The 19,854-nt window shown below is 38.1% G+C and overlaps 1 protein-coding gene across 1 annotated transcript in view; it reads right to left on the reverse strand.

Moving 5' to 3' along the window:
- Positions 1-3,910: 3,910 nt before the first annotated feature.
- Positions 3,911-19,854, reverse strand: part of Hook1 (hook microtubule tethering protein 1) — a 45,941-nt gene continuing 29,997 nt past the window's right edge. The window contains exons 13-22 of the mRNA XM_041652066.1: positions 18,331-18,418; positions 18,193-18,253; positions 14,339-14,479; positions 12,779-12,872; positions 11,151-11,185; positions 10,553-10,635; positions 9,946-10,046; positions 8,399-8,500; positions 7,450-7,518; positions 3,911-7,013 (exon numbers count right to left, since the gene is read on the reverse strand). Of these exons, the coding sequence (XP_041508000.1) occupies positions 6,843-7,013; positions 7,450-7,518; positions 8,399-8,500; positions 9,946-10,046; positions 10,553-10,635; positions 11,151-11,185; positions 12,779-12,872; positions 14,339-14,479; positions 18,193-18,253; positions 18,331-18,418 (945 nt within the window). The 3' untranslated portion in view covers positions 3,911-6,842. The remainder of the gene's footprint in view (positions 7,014-7,449; positions 7,519-8,398; positions 8,501-9,945; positions 10,047-10,552; positions 10,636-11,150; positions 11,186-12,778; positions 12,873-14,338; positions 14,480-18,192; positions 18,254-18,330; positions 18,419-19,854) is intronic.

Consider the following 19,854-nt stretch of genomic DNA (forward strand, 5'->3'; position numbering starts at 1 on the left):
CTGAATGGTTTATATGTAATGCTGACTTTGATGTGAAGAAAAAAAACTAAAGTTATCTTTTCATAGCCAAAATTCAATTATTTTATGACTAGTTACTGGAAAGATTAATATTTCTCCTTTTGAATTACCTTGGCTTCTTTTTAAATAAATCATTTGACAGAGTTAGTTCTTTTCTAGAAAGAAATCTATTGTGTAAATCCCCAAAGTCCACTTCCTCAAAAAGCAGTGCACATACTAGTAAAAACAGGCACCGACAACATCTCCAGGTTCTGGAAAATTACCACAGTCTTATAATTCGAGCATTTTTTAAAAAAATATAAAGAGCAGTCAAGGCTAGAAGAGCAAGAATGTTTTTTTAATGGAAAATCACAGCAAGGAGACTACTTCCAAAGGAGATAACCTAGAAAAACTCAAAGAGGAAGTAACAGGCTTAAAAATTCCTAGGAGGATTTAGCAGTATTCATCAGCAGGCAGGAGGAACCAGTAAATTTGAAAATGTTAATGAGATTATCAGCTCCTTGGGCCAGACGTGGGTGGAGAGAAAAGAGCAAAGCTTCACAGGTTTGTGTGAGACGGAAAGCAGCTCTCTAAAAAGGCAGCGGGACCGTTTCTTTGCCGTCAAGGCTCAGGAGCACTTTATTGTGAAAACCACTGCATGTACATTTAGTTACAATGCAGTCATACATAACCAAAAATACTGTTGAGGCATCAGGAGCTGGCAGCAGAAAGTTGGGGGAAACGTGTTTGCCATCTCAGGACATTCTTAGTTTTGGGTTGATGGAAGTTACTGGTTTGCAAATACCCATTAAGTTTCACACTTGATAATAGCTACAAAGATAACTAAGCATAGATAAAATAATTTCGGCTTGGGTCTGTAACTTTCCAAGCCTCATAATTGCAGGAGTTCTAACCAGTTAACTTGATCTACAAAGTAATGATGTGACTGAAATTTGCCCTTAAGCACTCAAAACTACACATGAACAATGTAGTTAGTGACACCATATTTGCCAAAGACATCAGAAAACAAAAGGATTTTCCTTTAGTTAGACCACCACAATATTCTACAGTTGTGAAGGTTAAGTCCTATAATAGAGCTTGTGAGCTTTCCTGGGTATCACCTAAAGTGGAGCAGGTTTTTCACTTTGTCCCCTGTCCCTCCCTATTCTTTTATATCCAGAACATTTAAATAGTCATGTAATCGTTACAGTTATTGACCATTCAGCAACAGCAACAAAGTTAAACTTTTCCAAGGCAAGTTTAGAGAACATGGGAACCTATGTTTTTCTATAACTCCACTTACAACTTGAGATGGCAAACATAGGTTAGGTGTGGCTAGCTAGGGTGATGAACACAGCATAAAATATGAAATAACTTTACACAAGAGACTCCCGTGTTAGCGGCTCACAGTTGATAGCTTCAGATGTGATTTCTGGGACCCATGTTCCTTTTAAACTTTCAGCTGTACCAAAGGGACACATGAGGCTGAGAGGCACAGGGCAAGGAAGAGCACGCCTGATGTGGGATGTCTTTCTGGATATACGTTGCTTTTATTGGTTGATGAATAAAGCTTTTTAGGCCAATGGCTTAGTAGAATCAAGTCAGGCAGGGTTTCAGAACAGAGATAAAGAGAATAGGTGGAGTCAGAAAGACACCATGTAGCTGCCAAAGGACGATGCTGGAATCTTGCCAGTAGGCCACAGCCTCATGATGATACACAGATTAATAGAAATGAATTAATTCAAGATATAAGAGCTAGCTAGGAATGTACTTAAGTTATTGGCCAACAAACAGTGACACAATTAATATAGTTTCTGTGTGGTTATTGGGTCTGGGCGGCCGGGAAACAAACACAGTCTCTGACAGTCTGGATTATGTAATTATTGTTTTTTCTTTAAATTTCTTGACTGCAGAGACATTTGATTCTGCGGCTGATAAGCTAAACCAACTTCAAGAATCCCCAAAAGGTCTTTATAAACCCTAGAAATACTTCACCCAACAAACAGTAGGAAGCAGTTTTGAGGAAATTATGCCCAAATTCCCAAAATGATTGCTTTTAAATGTTTGCTTTCATTTAAAGGGGGTTGGGTATAAATCATTAATGGTCATAGTCAATTCTTTTTAAAAAAGGACGGTATATAATATAGAGGCGAATATGTTGCATTGGTATGGATCTTGAACTACTGATACAAATTTAAGGTCAATTTTGTTATATGTATTTATGCTCTTATTTAAGGTATTGTGTTTGTGCAGCTCATTAAAAAATGTAATACATAATTAAATTTATGGATTAAAAGTCTTATAATAGTCAAACTTGTAGTCATGTTAGGTTTTCTAGATATGTATTTCAGCTAGATAATCTTCAACACTTCAAAGACCTACAAAATATGGCACTTAAAATGTTTGAAGAATTTAGACTTAACAGTGAGCCGTGTCTGCTTTTGGCAACACCAATTATTTGAAAGAAGTTGATGGGCATTAAAAAAAACATCATTTTGAAATTTGCCTTCAATATGACAAGGATAGCCATTTGGGTAAAAAACTACTCTTGCTTGGACTGGATGATGGTATGCTGTATAAACTGGACATGCAGGACCCACAAAATTGTCTGCTAAACTTTCCAAAACACAGGATGGTCCTTCAGGGTTCCTGCTTCACATACAAAAAAACTGGCAGACATTCTGCAGGGCACACAAAAAAGCAGCTAATAAACTTTGCCATTATAAGGCAAAACAGATCTTCAAATTCCCTGCTTTGTAAAAAAAATCTGCTGGATACTATGGGCCTGTAGGATGAAGATGGCCCCAGCATTACAGAAGAACTTTGTGTAACTCTCCAGGCAACAAGATGTCTTTGTCAATTCTAAAACTTTGAAGTTGCTTATAATACACTTCCTGTCTACTTAGGTAATATTATATCCTTCTGGGGTCTTTAAAGAGTTAAAGACAAAATAGTTATCAGTTTTCCTTAGTTATGATAAAAAATAAAGTATAAAACTTTAGACTCACGAAGACAGGATAGATAATAAAAATATTTTCCTTAATTTGCCAAACGTAAAAGGACTAAATATTATAACTATAATTCTGGCTTGATAACTGTTTGGTATATGTGATTTTACTAAATTAAAGTTGAAACCTTCCCTTTTAATTAGACAGAAGATGGGAGATGATGTGGGATGTCCTTATGTATATGTGTTGCTTTTATTGGTTGATGAATAAAGCTGTTTGGGCCAATGGCTTAGCAGAGTAAAGCCAAGTGGGAAATCAGAAGAGAGAAAGTGAAGTCAGAGATATACAGCATATAGCTGCTGAAGGAGAAGGGTGCCAGAACCTTACCAGTAGGCCATAGTTTCATAATGATACACAGATTAATAGAAATGGATTAATTTAAGTAAGATGTAAGAGTTAGTTAGGAATATGCCTAAGCTATTGGCCAAACAGTGTTGTAATTGATAGTTTCTGTGATTATTTGCTTCTGGGCAGCTGGGAAACATGCATAGCATCTGACTACACATGCCTGTATTCTCTATCTGCAAGTCAGTGCTATTCACATCCAATTAGCCAGCACTCACAGGGTCCTGTCACCTAGCCACATAAGGACCAACCCCCAAGGTAATATAGTTACTAATGAATTATATTAAGGAAACTATTTATAAAAGGAAATCTAAGAATGAGTTTTGAGATTAGTACTCAATAACCCTAAAATTGTATGCCTTGAAATGGTCTGGAGTCCACCTCAACATTCTGGTGGTAAAACTGGAGACAGAGGACACACAAAAATCACTTTTACACACCTGTTCACACATAAAAAAATGAATTCATGCAGTTTTGCTTACTAATCTAAGTGGGTTTAGCCCTTTATTAAAACAGGAAATAAATATATATTTGTAGCCACCAAAAACACCACAACCAACTGATGCAGAAGCAGAAGTTTATTTACTTAAAACATTTCACAATTATATTGACATTTATTTAAAATAATATTCTAAATACTTAAAAAAATAAATCAAGTATTGCTTCTATTTTTCAAGTGTGACAGTATTTGCCATAGAAAATAGAAAGGACCTTTTTATAAACTAAACACTGCACTGAAACTTCCTCAAGTTTAATAACTACACACTATTTCCTCTGATGATTTGTGCTTTAAAATGTCCAAACTATTTCTGTGCAACAAACAGGATCACAGTAAGACTGTATGTATAACAAGCCATATACATTCATTTCTACATAAAATGATACTCTTCTGACCTAAACCACCATCACGCCCAAAAGGCCAGATGTACCATTACACAGAAGTAGGAGTGTTTGTGAAGAGTTTAACATCCAGTCATCAATGGCTGACCAGATCTTACTAAGGGATACTCAGCTAAAGGATGCCAGGCAAGACGTTTTTAATTTACACTAAACCATAGAATCAACTTCAAATATTTATCAATATATTAAGTTAATCCCAAGATAAACAATTTGTCATAATTATATCCAAAAAGAGAAAGGAGTATCAATTCAAGGACAACTGCTTGAAATTCAAGATTGTTTATAACTTTATAATCACCGGAACATAAATTTTTGTCAATTCCATGTTTATTGTCATTCAATCCTTCCTGAACACACTGTAGAAATGACGGTTCCAGATGAAACACTTTATACCTGGTTTATACCTGGCAGGGCACCAGTATCACTGCAGCAGCCACACACGGAAAGAATCTCACCCCGATTACTGCCTGCCTGAATTTTTGTGATTAGTCTCAATTATATAGAACTTTACATAGTTTTGTATAAACACGTATCAAACATTTGAAAGTCTACTTAAAACTAGAAAAATCAGAAAATTTGCCTTTTCTTTATTAAGAAAAAAAGAACCTATCCTTATGTTCGTATTTATGCTACATTATTTAGAAATTTATGAGCAATTGCACTAGAAACAGTAATTTATTGAAGTTGATCTTTTACAATAAGTTCCATTAAAAGGGGATTTGTAAAATCTCAATTATAAGCAATTACAAACACATCAATATATCTTCAATAACAAAAATATACCCAAATGCCACAATTTTTAGAAAATATTAAATAGCATGCTAAAGTATTTTCAAAGTCTTATTTTACTAAAAGACACGGGCAAGCAGACAGCATAAGAACATACAAAACTGCAAACCAACAGTTTAAATGCACAAAGCATCAAATCTAAGAGGTAGTCAACAGAAGGAACCCTGATAAAACAAATTATCCCGGCAGATGCTGCTAAAGACCCCAAATCACTGTGAATTTTTTTTAAGTCGTTAAAAAATTACTGGGCAAGAATTTAAAGGCAGTTATCTACACGAGTTAACACTTCAAAGAGAGCAATACTCATATTTATGAAGGACTAAGAATAAAACGGAGACCACAGCTCTATAGCTCATCAGCTCAATCTGACTTACACCCATTTGGTTTACATCTCCTCTTTGGTGGTACGAGGGGAGGGAGATGTGAGGAGCCGATCCAACAAGGAGGGAGCAGCCCACAAGCACAGCCCCTCACAGAATGCCTGCTGGCGGTCAAGGTACACAGGGCTGTGACACTACTGTTTGCTGCACTCCTGCACCTCCTGCTTTCTCTCTCTAGATATGAAACGGTGCAACACTTCTTACTTTTGTAGTCTAAGGATCAAAGAATGTGCCTACGAAGTGCTGGAAATGTGTCTGACACAAGCACGGACCACTTGTGGCTACATCAGGCAATACTGATTTAACAACTAATATTCCAAAGTGTGACTTTAAAAAGTGACCCTAAACGAGAGAGAAACCTCTCTGAAAAGACCAATGCTGGGCAGAAATGACCTGAACACCACGAATCCAGCTCCAGACCCTTCCCAGAGGTAAGCAGGAACTGAACCTGTCCTAAGCTATTACATCATTGTTTCTTTTCAATGAGGCAACATTATACATGATCTACCCCTTCTTAGAAAGCAAACGCCACAACAACTTCATGCTCAAAAGCACGTGGAAATTCAACATGTATTCTAGTTTGCTTTCCAACAGAAAGTTCCCTTTTACAACACAGCTTACTTCCCACTTTAAAGTCCCCGTCAAGCCCTGCAGCCTTCATCCACAGCAGTGCATGTGCAAACTGAGATACATCTCGGAGAAACTGCGAATGTCTAGTCAGTCACTCCGACAGGACAAAGTCACTCCAACGGTAAAATCTTCCAAGCGTTAGAGCTTCCTTCCACAGCTTGACAGTCTCCTCTTGAGGGCAGAATTGGCAAGTAGAGGAACGCTCTGTACACACAAAGAATCTGCCTTGCACAGGTCTGCTCTACATGCCTTACTGCTTCCCACAAGGCAAATCTAGACGTACTACTAAATTACAAATTAACTGACTTGCTGTTACAACTAGAAGCGTAAAGCTGAAATATGTAGCTGCTTTCCCATGATGCCATCTCAAGACAAATATTTGCTTTATCACACTTCCACGTACTCAAAAGTACTGCCCAGAGACAGCTGATTCTGTATTTTTTAGTTAGAGTAAACTTAAATATTAATTTGATATATATTGACTTAAAAATAGTTGATACCAATACTGGGAATGTAGATCAGCTGGTAGGTCACCTGACTTACAGGGCAGGTTTTGATCCCCAGCACTATAGAAACCAGCATGCAGGAAGTGACGGAAGGACTGATCAATGTTCCAGGTCATCCCTGAATATGTTGTAAATTCAATGCCAGTTTGTGGTATAGGAGACCCTATCTCAAAACAAAATCCAAACAAAACTAGTTGATACCAAGCATTTTAACCTTTGTTTTTCGTCTGGTAGTTTCTTGGGGTACAAAACATTTTGAGGCACTTCTGTTCGTGTTTGTTTGTAGACTAGTCAGATGCTGCGGCTGGGACTTTAACAGACAGGTTCCTCCGGGTGCTGGTGATGTGCCGCTGCTGTGCTAAGAAGGACCGAGGAGGAGGGCCCACACCGGTGTCTTTGCAAGCACCAGCGCTACTCACAAGCCGAGATTCCATGCCCAGTTTCTGAAACGCCAGGCTCTGGGTAAAGAAACAGATAAATAACATGCAAAAAGTAATGTCATATTTACACCAGCCCTAGCAGGCCTTTCCAGCAAGAAAAAAATTAAGGATTCATAAGTCGATTCTTCTATGTCTGACACTGCTGGGATGAAGACACTAAAAATCACTGTTTTTATTTTAATCCTCTTAATTTTTAATTTTAAATCATTAAAAACGGCAGCCTAAAACAGCCATGCCAGAGTTAAGCTTAATTATAACAAGAAAAGGATACATCACCTCATGAACAAAGTACTCTAGTTTGGGCTACTGGTTTTCTTGTGACAGAAGGTATTTCTCTATCACTAGAACCCATAACACAACTGTATTGTGTTGATATAAAATACATTTCCCTCTATTCTGGTCAAGGAGGTGATCAACAGGGCTCAACCCCACGCATCACTGAAGTGCACTATACCTTGTTATACCAGGCAGAAACAATGAGTTTTTCCTCATAGTCACGGAATTTGGCTACTTTACATTCACTCTGAAAAAAAAATGATTAAGACAATTAAAATATCAGAAATTGCCACAAAGTATGGAAGACAAAGTAATTTATTTACTATCTCAAAGGAAAAATGAACTTGTGAGGTACATTAATTAGTCAAAATAAAGGAGTGAATTATGCAGAACAGAATCAAAACATCTTTAGGGAGGCCAGAAAACACAGGTCTGCTCTACCTCTATGAAATACATTCCAAAAACAGCACCACGTCTTACCACTGTGTGAAAATAGTGCTCCTGTGAAACATTTTACCAAAAAAACTACAAAGTAATTACAGACTCTAACATAAAACTGTACAATGCCATGCCCACCTGACTTCATAAAAATGAAGTAAATAGTAGAACAAAATGCCTTTAATAGCTAAGAACTCAGGGTTCTTAGCTCAGCAGGTAACACCACGTTGAGTAAAGGTTTATGAAGACTGATCATGAGTTAACGATGTTGGGCACCATTCTGTAACATGAGGGCCTGCTTGTTGGATTTTCTGTCCCATCCGACACCTGACAGCAGGCAAGCCCCAAAGAAAAACACAGAGATCCCATAAGTTATAATTGGCCCATTAGCTCAGTCTTCTTATTAGCTCTTTAGCTTATATTAACCCATGATTTTTATCTTGCTTCTCGGTGGTCTGGGCTAGAATGGGAGGAATGGGCTTCCTCCTTTCCAGCATTCTCCTGTTCTCATTGCCCTGCCTCTACTTCCTGTCTGGTTGACCAGCCTATACTTTCTGCCTAGCCAATCAGCATTTTATTAAAATACATGATTGGCAGAATACAGATAATTCTCACACACCAAAAATATGACAGAGGTTAATTCCCAAGATTCCAGGGCAGGGGGAGGTGAGTGGCAGCGGAGGCTTTACCTCTAGAATCTCAATTCTTCTTTCCTTCTCCGCCAGCTGCTTTCTAAGTAGCATTATTTCTGCTGATGCTGGATTTAATTTGGGATCTAAAGTTTTTATTACCTGTATAAAGAGAAAAGTTATGTCCATTTTGTCTTTAAAAGTATCAAAAATATAAGAACATGTTTTATAAAAATTGTAACATAGGCTCTCTACAAAGTCACTAGGCGCTTACTAACAATTTAAAGAACAAAAGAGTGGAAAAACAACACCAAACTAAATGTCTCTTGTCTATGTGTTCAATGGCAGCTACTTAGCCTTTTTTGTTATTTAAACTTTGAGCCCTGAAGTTAGTTTAGCTTTTTGAAGTTAATTTCTCGTTTTTATTTTGGGAGGTGACCTGGCCATGACCCCATACTCTGTTCAGAAGCCTTGTGCTTTCCACCTCATTCCACATAAAAGGCAGCCCTGAATGAAGAGCTTTCACTGCTTCCTGGCTCATCTCTAGGCATCTGTCTACGTGTTTATATGTGCACCATGTGTTTGCTCTGGACTTACAAACGCCAGGAAAGATCATCCAGTTTCCTGGAACTGGAGTTACAGATAGTTGTGGGCCATCAAGTAGGTGCTAGAAATCAAATATATTTGCTTGTTATTTCTGATACATAACTATGTTACATCCTATCTCTTTTTACATGTGCACTGCGGCCATACATGTGAGCTCTCCCACTCAGCTGCTGTCTCCAGGCCTAACCTACAGAACGTCACCTCTAGGGTCTACACTGTCTCTTCTCATCCACTAGCAGACAGTGGTAACCTGGGGCTGTGCTGAGACCTCAATGACTGCATTGAGAACCACTCTCACTCATGACTAGATACGCTAAAATTAGGACGGAAGAGGTCAGCATGTGAAGCCTTGAGATTTGAGGTTCAACTTTTGCTATGGCTTTTATTGACATTTTAACTGGTAAATATATACAATCCAAATATTAAGACAAGTAAATATACTATTATTTTAGAGTTGCACCACCACGAAATTCCCTAATTACCAAATAGAAAAGAACGTATTAACATTCCGAGTTTTTATGTGGTATTCATGAAAATAAGACTATGAAAACAATATTTCACAGATATTTGAACTAAACTATACAATAAGGAAAAGAAATGAACATCAGGATACTGTTTAAGTCTCTAAAATGTAAAATAAAACCAACTGAGTACTGAGACTGTCTCCAAAAAAAAAGGTAAATAATTTCATTCATTTTGCTAACACTCTGGTAAATTTTATTCTCAGCCAACATGCTGAGACACCAGCACATAAGTAAAAGAGTTTATACCACTGCAGTCACTTTCTTTAGTTAGATCACTACTGCCATTGTTGATGACGTCCCTAAGGTCACATTTATCTGACACTAAGTCAGCCTGCGTGTGCAGGACTCACAGAGAAGATGGCAGAAACCTGACAGGTGGAGGAGAACAGGGACTAGGCTCAGACACAGACCTGTGTCTGAACTAGGGATGACCAGAACATGGGCACAAGGAATCTGCTCGGCAGGGGGGTTACTCACATTTCTGGCTTTCTCTAAGTACATCTTGTATCTCTCCTCCATTGCTTTCATGTCTTCATCTTTCTTCTGGAGAGCAGCTTCAAGTTCATTGATCTTTTGTGCTATTTGTGAAAATAAAATTAAGCCAATGATCACATATTTAAAATACTTTATCCTTACGTAAAAATTGTACTTATCAAACTTATTTTCTAATGACTGATAAGAGAGTTTCCAAGAAAAAGCCTTTAATATCAAGTAATGTATCCTCAACCCCTGTAGATAATTTAACCGTTTCTACTTTTCTAGCAAACATGAAGAATGTGAAGTCTACTGTTAACAACAACCACAAGGACAGAAAATAAGACAGTATTTTTTTAACTCAGATTCTATATTATTAACTTGACTAGAATTTACAATGTTTGATACTCCTTTATATCAATCAGTTCATCTAACTAAAATGGCTTTGCTTTAAAATTATATTGTATGCAAATGATCTTAGCTTTAAAAATTACCATGGTTCTTATGCAATGTGCACACAACACACTGTGTAAAGGCAAATCTATTTTCTTATCTGCTTCACTAGAAGGGTCAATCCTGAGAAATATATCCAGATTTTACCCAAACTTACTATTCTGACTTATATCTGGCTGAAGGTCTTCAATGAGCTCCTGTTTCTTCTGTAATTCTTCATGGACTTCTGTTAGCTTTTCCCTAAGTAGTGGAGAGAGCATGTAGCTTGGTGTCAAACAGATGTTAGAATGAAAACTGGTCTTTGCCACATAAGGTCTGGACTTCGGACAAGAGTCTGTCTGATCTTTAGTTTCCCACAGGTAAAGTGGGAACCTATTTAACTAACTCCAGGGTCTGCTGTGTAGATGCACATGGTGACACATGGTGCACTCCAGCCTTTGCCTTTCCCTCTGCACCTCCACTTTCTACACAACTGAGAGGAAAGGCTGTACAGCTTTAGCAGCACAGCATCCACTGTGCATCCACTTGGCTGGTCCATAAATGTCTGCTCGGTTAAATCTGTCAGATGATGTTAGCTGTTTAAAAATGCAGGAGTTGGCGGCTGCCAGGCATGAGCGATTGATCACGTCTTTTCTTGCCCTTGGTAGCAGTAGTGAGTAGTCTGGGCCTGTGTTTTCATTCACCAAGTCAGAAAAGACATTTTCCAGAAGCTTCTACAACCCTTCCCCTTTGAAATGGAACATGAGTTTACTTACATATGAGCTTCCAACTTCCGCTTTAGTTTGCTGGACTATAAAATTAAAAATAGTTGCTGTTAAGATGACTCACTTGAGAAGGGTAAATTTCCCAAACATTTAGATTTCTTCACTTCTTTTAAAGGTATGTTATGTAAAAATAATCTTCAAAACATGTACTTGTAATAGCACAGTTTCTAAAACCTAAAATTTTAGGTATATTTTCTACAACAAAAGGAAAAGGAAATAAAAATGGGAAATAAAGTAAAGAAGAGTAACAAGGAAAAATTCTGCTTATTTTTGAACATAATAAAAATTAAATGTGAACTGGAAGAAAAGTAGGAAATCCAAGCTGAATGTGACATATTGGGGAGTATCAAACATTTCAATACCTAATTAACAACTATTAAAAAAAAATACAGATTTTAATATTTTTCTTATAAAACCTTATCATTATAAATGAAAGCACATGAACATCAACACTAAATGAGGCAACTGGATTTTTGTCAAAAACAAATATAAAAAATCAAGTTTCCTCCTTTAAAAGCAGTGCTTAGAACCACAGCAGCAGTTCTGTATCAACAGGGCACCTGCAAAATTCTGGTAACGTGGAAATCAGTACAGGAAAATCAAAACGTAAAGGAGCTGACAATCTTCAAAACACTGCGACCCAAAACATAGTACCCCAAATAGGCGCCATTTTAAAAGTATTCCCTAACGTGGCTTAGCAATACCTGTATTAGAGAGGATACAATACCATATATATGCACATATGAGATGTCGCCATGCATGAGATGACTTCTATGTTCCAAGCCACCCAGAAGAAAGAAAACCATGTGAAGTATGAAAAGACAGAGGGAAACTCAGCCCTCTCAATATCAATCTGTCTTTCCACCTCTCCTTACTTCACAGCTTCTACCAATCTACCTTTTTTTTTTTTTCTTTCGAGACAGGGTTTCTCTGTAGCTTTGGTTCCTGTCCTGGAACTAGCCCTTGTAGACCAGGCTGGCCTCTAACTCACAGAGATCCTCCTGCCTCTGCCTCCCCAGTGCTGGGATTAAAGGTGTGTGCCACCACCACCTGGCCAGATCTACCTTTTCTTTTCACCAACTGCATCTCTCTCAGTTCTTTTCTTTCCCACATATAGAAAAACTGCTAGATATGTCAAAATTCAGATTAAATCTCTTTTCAACTTCTTATCTCAGTCTGAAATGCTTTGAAATGGTGTGAAAGAGAAGCAATAGAGACGATGTCTTCAAAACTGTGTTCCTGTCCTTCACACCTGTTCCAATTTCTGGAATGAGCTGTCAACTGGGATCACTTGTTTCCTATTAGGAAGCTTTTCCACTTCTGAATGATGATTATTCTCATCTCTTTTACTTCAGAACAAGCCTGGTTAAGATCCCTGTAGATCTGTTGGCTCTCAAAGTCTACCACTGAGTCAAAATGTAGAGAACTTAAGTACAGATTCCAGGCAGTACAGATAGAAATCACCTTATGATTCATATAAGCAATCTGTAAGACTTCAAGTTGGCAAAATCACTGCATCTATAGATGGTATCTGAAGGTACCATTCATGAGAAGGGTGCATTCTCAAATGCAGATAAATGGGTAGTGGAAATTATTCGAGTTAAGACTTTCTTACTCACACTTTCGCCTTCAGTCTTGGAGCCCTGTTCTTGTAACGACTTCTGGAGGTCCTCAATTTGCTGCTGCAATTCTCCAATGCGCGCTTTGCTCAATCTATTGTGACATGAATTGGTATTTATCTACTCGTATTTGAAGTTAAAGCATCTGGGGTCTATAAAAGTACATCCACGCAATTTAATAGAAATGCTAGCATAAATAAGGGCAAGGCTCTTATCTGTGACAAGCACGACAGGCAGAACAGGATGTCACTTCTGCGGAAATAATTTAGAAAGAACTTTTCCCTTCTTAAAGCATATACATGCACATACTGAATGAGTCACACATCTATCATTCTTTATCACCAAAAGCAGAAACCTAGTATTTCCCGGGTTAGCGATACAGTAATAGTCAAGTCTCTTCAGAACGGTCAAATGTACCCTATTTTACTCACAGGAAACAAGGTTCAAGTGTCTGAACCCCAGCGGTCTCTTGACGACCTGGTAAGCTGGATAAACAAATCCAGCTGCACCTACCTCTATAGTGAGTATCTCCTTGTACTCACTATACACTATAGGTAAGTTAGAAGACCCTCAGCAGTCAGGCTGGCAGATGCCTTCAATGTGGAAGCCAGAGCTTATTCAGCTGTCTAAATTCAGTGAGCTTCTGACTCTCTCCATCTCCACCTCCTTATCCATAGAGAAGGTGATCACAGTCCCTAATTCCCAGTGAGGATTTATGAACTGGTCGACAAAAGTGCTTGTATGTAACTACTATTTATGAGGGTGGAAAGGGAGTTCAGCATAGAGCACTCGCTTGCCTGTCCTGTAGGCACCCCTGGCAAGTTTGAAGCACAGAAGGAAAGACATTATGGAAGACTCTGACAGGAAATTCATAGAAGTCACATTTAAGTTTAAGGACAAGGAAAGCACACTACATTAAGCAGATTCCTCCTGTGTCTATAGCTGAATAGTCTGAACTTGAGTAACTTGCTGAGAAACAGCAACTGAGTTAAACAGAAGTGGAATTCTAATTGACCACACACAAAAGCCCAAGTTTAAATACCACATCATTTCCATCCTTATGGAAGTATTATTCTACCACTAAAATATAAATTTCCATGTCCAAGAATGACCAGTAATTTTTAAATACATATGAATTTTTATGAGAAATTTTACCTCACCAATATAAATCTCAGTAAACATTTTCTATTTAAAAATGTAACTTTTGATCTGTGTTAAGTATTATTTTATATATTATTACTAAATTTTTTTATGAAAAACTAAAAATTTAACTATCTCGACTATACATCTGTGTCCTATCTATACACCCAACTGTAGGAGCCACTAAATCATTATTTACTTATTTGTTTTCTTTCAGTTGTGAGGCTGTCTAGTGAAAATCAAAAATAAGTACCCTGGCTAGCCAAGTCTATTAAAATGAACATTCTTCATATGTTTTATGCTGATATCCCTGAACTAATCCTTTGAATTCTTCATAGGTAAGGAACACCTGCTTGCCAGTGCTATGTATTCAGACCCCAGTGCTGGTTCCTGCACATGACTCCTAATGGCAGCAGTCACCTTTGCTCAGTTTCCAGCTCGTTCATCTTGCGGTGCTTCTGCTCCAGCTGCTCCTGCAGCTGCTCGATGCGTTCATTCTCCGTCCCTTCCTGCTGCAGGCGAAGCATTTTGTTCTCATGCTGCAGTCGAATGAACACCTCTCTAATGTTGAAAAGCAATTTTTTTCAAGTTTTAAAATAAAGTTCACAATATATTTTCAAATTGTTGCTACATTTATATACTTATTTTGTGTATATAGGTATGTATATGTGTTTGTGCATACATGTTCCAGGGTACCCATGTAAATTAAAGGTCAGAGGGCATCTTGTGGAGTCAGTTCACTCCTTTACCACGTGGATCCAGGGATAGAATTCAGGTAGCTAGGGCTGGCAGCAAGTACCTTAACCCACGGAGCCAGTTCACTGGAACCACCATATTAGCTTAAGGGAGCTCCTATCTAATGTAAAAATATGATCAAAACTCTTAAAAGGTTTAAAGACATACTGTATGTCCTGAAAGGTCACACCTCAAAAGTTAATTATGCAAGTTCCTAGATAATCTTCACTTTTAAATACAACCTCAGGAAAAGTAGTATATTTTCAGAATGTATATGATAAAAAAAAATTGTAAGAAAACATTTTGCCTAAAAATCTTAAATACGTTTTTATGATCACTAATCTCTACCTATTTTTAAAGGGGGCTTCGAGACAGAGTTTCTCTGTATAACACCCGTAGTTCTCTGTAGACCAGGCTGGCCTCAAACTCACAAGAATCCACCTGTCACTGCCTCCCCAGTGCTAGGATTAAAGGTGTGTGCCACCACCACCCGGTTTCATATTTTTTTCTTTAAGAAAATCTTTTGTGTATATGTACATTTTCATTATTCATTCATCAGCTGAAGGAAATTTTGTTATTTTCATTTCATAGTTATTTTGATACTGAGCCTTTGGGGCATATGCCAAGGGGTGATTTATTTTTAACTTTATGAGATTATTTGGCTGTAAAGAAAAATGAAATCATATTTCAGCAGGTAAACAGTCGAAAGAAAAAATATAAATGCTCCATTTCTCTTATTTGTACTTCCAGTTCTGAATCTGCAGGAGTTGAGTTCACAATATATCAATCTGGCATAACCACAGACACCTGGAAAGACGCCAGGCATGGGAATAGCAGACCATAGGTGCTATGAAGTAGTAAATGAGAAAAATAGGGAGGAAAGTAAGCTGGAAGGCTTAGAATACCACAGTCCCAGAGAGGGGGTGGTAAACAGAAAGGATGTTTTCAGTTGGGAGAATCCTCTTATGATCACCTAAAGCTATGTATAACTATGGGGGGTATGTATTTTCTTAAATGAAGTTATGCCACTTAGTGTTATTGTGCTTATCCTTTCCCAAGAACCAAAAAGAAAAAAAAAACAGTGTAGGTATAAGAAACCTCCTTTCTAGTTGTTGGTTAGAGGCATCTAAGAGAGTCCTAACACAATCTATGCTGTTGCTATTGTACTCGGTTGCCTCTCAGAGGTTGAAGGTAAGTCCCTGTTGTGGAAGACAATAGGCACTTAGGACTTAAGAGGAACCCAGCAGAATTTGACCTCGAAGTCTCCTCCATAAGAACTAGATCTTACAGTACTTGAAGCTGCTAAGAAAGCTGCCAAGCTGCCAAGGAAAGTCATCAGTAGGTCCTACTCAGCTCTGGTGCTTATAGACAACGACCATCAAGGCAAGATACCCCAAAAGATAGCATATTGGCACTTACATCTTGGTAACTGGACTAAAGGTCCACTCAACAGAATCTACTACTGACACTTCCTAAAATCAGTATAATCTTTAACTGCGTTCTTTTTCATTTTTTATTTTAGACAGGATCGCACTATAGAGTGCTGATTGGCCTAGAATTCAAGAGATCTTCTGCCTCTGCCTCCAAAGCACTGGGATTGAAAGCATTTGTCACTATGCTCAGCTTTAAAATGCATTCTTAATACTTATCCTTATACCAAAACCTAAGTGTACCTCTTGCCCCTCAGCCAGCAAACTTCTGCAAATGCTGCAGGAGAACATTACAGGGAGGCACAACAACTGAGCGCTGACTCATGCACCCACAACACAATCCTACCATCTAAGCCCCTGGAAGACGGCAGAAAATGTGGAGGGAAGATTCCAAGAGACAGAGGACCAAGCTGAGAAATCTTTTGTATGAGGACATGGAAGCTGCATGCATGGAATCTCAACTACAAGGCTGGCCAAGCAAGACCTAAACAATGACAGCATCAGTTGGATGGGGGAAATCTCACAAGATGTGGATGATACGGCCAATTAAAGACTGTTGGGAGAGAATCAGTCTTCTCCAGGAATGAACCTTTACTTGGTTAGTTATCCATTCCTAAATGGTCAAGCCCCCAAAACACATACATATCAGCAACAGTAAATGGATGCAGCAGGTAAGATTTATTTATTTGTTTAATATATATACACATATCAAGAGGTAACGGGTGAGTAGGGTACACAAAGGGGTGAGAGATGGGAATGGTGTAAACACAGTAAACATGATATTTTTAAATATTTAAAAGTTTATTAATTGTTTATATAAAGGCCTTAAAGTACTTTTCATATTTATATTCAATGCAATTTTCATTCTGGTATTAAATAGGAAACTTATACTTTCTCCCTTTTCCAAATCTCATACTCCTAAAATAACTACTTTCAACAAATCTAAATTTTGTTTTAAATTACAAAAGCATCACTCTAAAAATTAAGCTCTACAGCCTTTGAAAACCTGATTTCAGAATAACGACTGACTCAACAAAGGATTCTCAATTTACGTAACTACTCTGAGGTTTGTTAATGATACTGCTTTTTGTCTTCTTTATACTTTTATAACTTGAATTACTTAACTTCTAAAGCAAAGCAGCTTTTGTTATATGAATTTTAGGCAGTAAGTTTCTTTTTTAACAACAAAGTACATGAAAGCTTAGCAAGAAAAAGTCAGGTTATAAATTTAGAACGCTAGTTTGTGGGATGTTGCTTCTGATGTATTTTTAAACTGTTGTGTTAGTAAGTATAGTCTTATCTATAAAGTTTAAATGTGTCAGAGAGAATTTCAGGATTATTTGTCTGTATTATTCTAAGAAAAAGATCTGAATTCCAAAAGGACACCAACTGTTGGATTCTATGTATGTCAGTAATAAAAGGCAGCTGGTGCTGGTCACCTGGGGTGAGATCTCGGGGCAGGGAGAACGGGAAACAACTGCTACTGGGTGTTGGACAGGCCATGTGGGTGCAGTGACAGAGGCTCTACCATCGGATAGTACGGGGACGGTCAGCGACAGGGACAGTAAGAGATGAGTTACAGCTTAAACTATACAAACAATAATCTGAGTTAATAAATAAAACCTGACTTGGGCCAAAGCCTAGAAATAATATTTTACAACTAGATAGGTAAAATGCCTACAAGTAAATCACCATAAACAACCAGGATAAGAGACAGACTGAAGGGGAATGCCTACATTTGTATTTTGTTTAATTTGCCTACTACTACTGACAATGTTTCTATTTTATTTCACTCACAGGGATTTGAATGTCATATATTCATTATATTAAGAGTTTTCCAGAGTTAAAAAATAAAAAAATATTTTAATAAATACAGGCCTTGTCATAAACACTAGACTGTTACTCTGACAATTCTTAAAATTTTACTTACGATATTTTTTTAAATTGCTGAAGTAAAGATAACTAGAGAAAGTTGTTTTCAGCTCTATTATAATAATAAACTTTTTCATTAAAGTTTTAATAGACAAGTAAATTTTTTATAAAGACAGACTAAAACCAACTGGCACTTGTACTATTTATTAGGTGTGGTTTTCAGTCCATACACATTACCTGTACTCCACTGGCATGATCTCAGCAGCGAGGGTCTCATAACTTTTTGTAGCAGACACATCTAAGCAACAGAAATGAGTCAGTGTGTCATCAGTACTTCAATCACTAGAAAAACCAATGTAACTCTGCCCAACTCACCAGCTTGGTGTAGGTGATCTTGCTGTGCTTGTGAGCACCGTAGCTCCTCATTCGTCTCTTTCAGAGTGTCACGCTGTTCTATCAGTCTCTAAAAAAGAATTGTTCTGTTAGCAGTTACAACCCTAACAACAACCAGGAGCCAGCAGCTCTGTGTGTGTGTGCGTGTGCACATGCTTTCCACACGTGGGGCCCAAGGACCAAACTCAGGTTGTCAACTTTGATGCCAGGAACTTTTACCTACCGAGCCACCTAGCCTGCCCAGAATACACATTTTCTAATTTTAAAACTTGACTAAAAAGCTATAATGATCATGACTGATAGAGGGACACCAACACAGGGGCCGGGCATATAGATCAATGTAAGACAGCTGATAGGCAAGGTACATGTAATTTTTTTAATTAGTAGGCTCTTTTTTGGCTAATTTTAGATTTATTAGAAAATGAACAGGGAACCCCAAGTTCCTATGCATTCCCTCATTTCTCTTCCACTGCCAGTTTCTGTATTTCTAATACCTTTGCACTGCTGTGACCTATGTATCAGTGTGAGTACACATTATCAGCGCATTCCAATGTGCCGGTGTGAGTACACTATTATAAATGCATTCCAGTGTGTCAGTGTGAGTGCACTGTTATGAATGCATTCCAGTGTGTGTGAGTGCACTGTTATGAATGCATTCCAGTGTGTCAGTGTGAGTGCACAGTTATGAATGCATTCCAGTGTGTCAGTGTGAGTGCACAGTTATGAATGCATTCCAGTGTGTCAGTGTGAGTGCACAGTTATGAATGCATTCCAGTGTGTGTGACTGCACTATTATGAATGCATTCCAGTGTGTGTGAGTGCACTGTTATGAATGCATTCCAGTGTGTCAGTGTGAGTGCACGGTTATGAATGCATTCCAGTGTGTCAGTGTGAGTGCACTGTTATGGATGCATTCCAGTGTGTGTGAGTGCACTGTTATGAATGCATTCCAGTGTGTGTGAGTGCACTGTTATGAATGCATTCCAGTGTGTCAGTGTGAGTGCACAGTTATGAATGCATTCCAGTGTGTCAGTGTGAGTGCACAGTTATGAATGCATTCCAGTGTGTGTGCCTGCACTATTATGAATGCATTCCAGTGTGTGTGAGTACACTGTTATGAATGCATTCCAGTGTGTCAGTGTGAGTGCAGTTATGAATGCATTCCAGTGTGTCAGTGTGAGTGCACAGTTATGAATGCATTCCAGTGTGTCAGTGTGAGTGCACAGTTATGAATGCATTCCAGTGTGTGTGACTGCACTATTATGAATGCATTCCAGTGTGTGTGAGTGCACTGTTATGAATGCATTCCAGTGTGTGTGAGTGCACTGTTATGAATGCATTCCAGTGTGTGTGAGTGCACTGTTATGAATGCATTCCAGTGTGTCAGTGTGAGTGCACGGTTATGAATGCATTCCAGTGTGTCAGTGTGAGTGCACTGTTATGGATGCATTCCAGTGTGTGTGAGTGCACTGTTATGAATGCATTCCAGTGTGTGTGAGTGCACTG

This window comes from Microtus oregoni, unplaced genomic scaffold (genome assembly GCF_018167655.1).
Source record: "Microtus oregoni isolate MIOR12 unplaced genomic scaffold, Mior012 000005F_ref0000423, whole genome shotgun sequence".
Taxonomy (NCBI): domain Eukaryota; kingdom Metazoa; phylum Chordata; class Mammalia; order Rodentia; family Cricetidae; genus Microtus; species Microtus oregoni.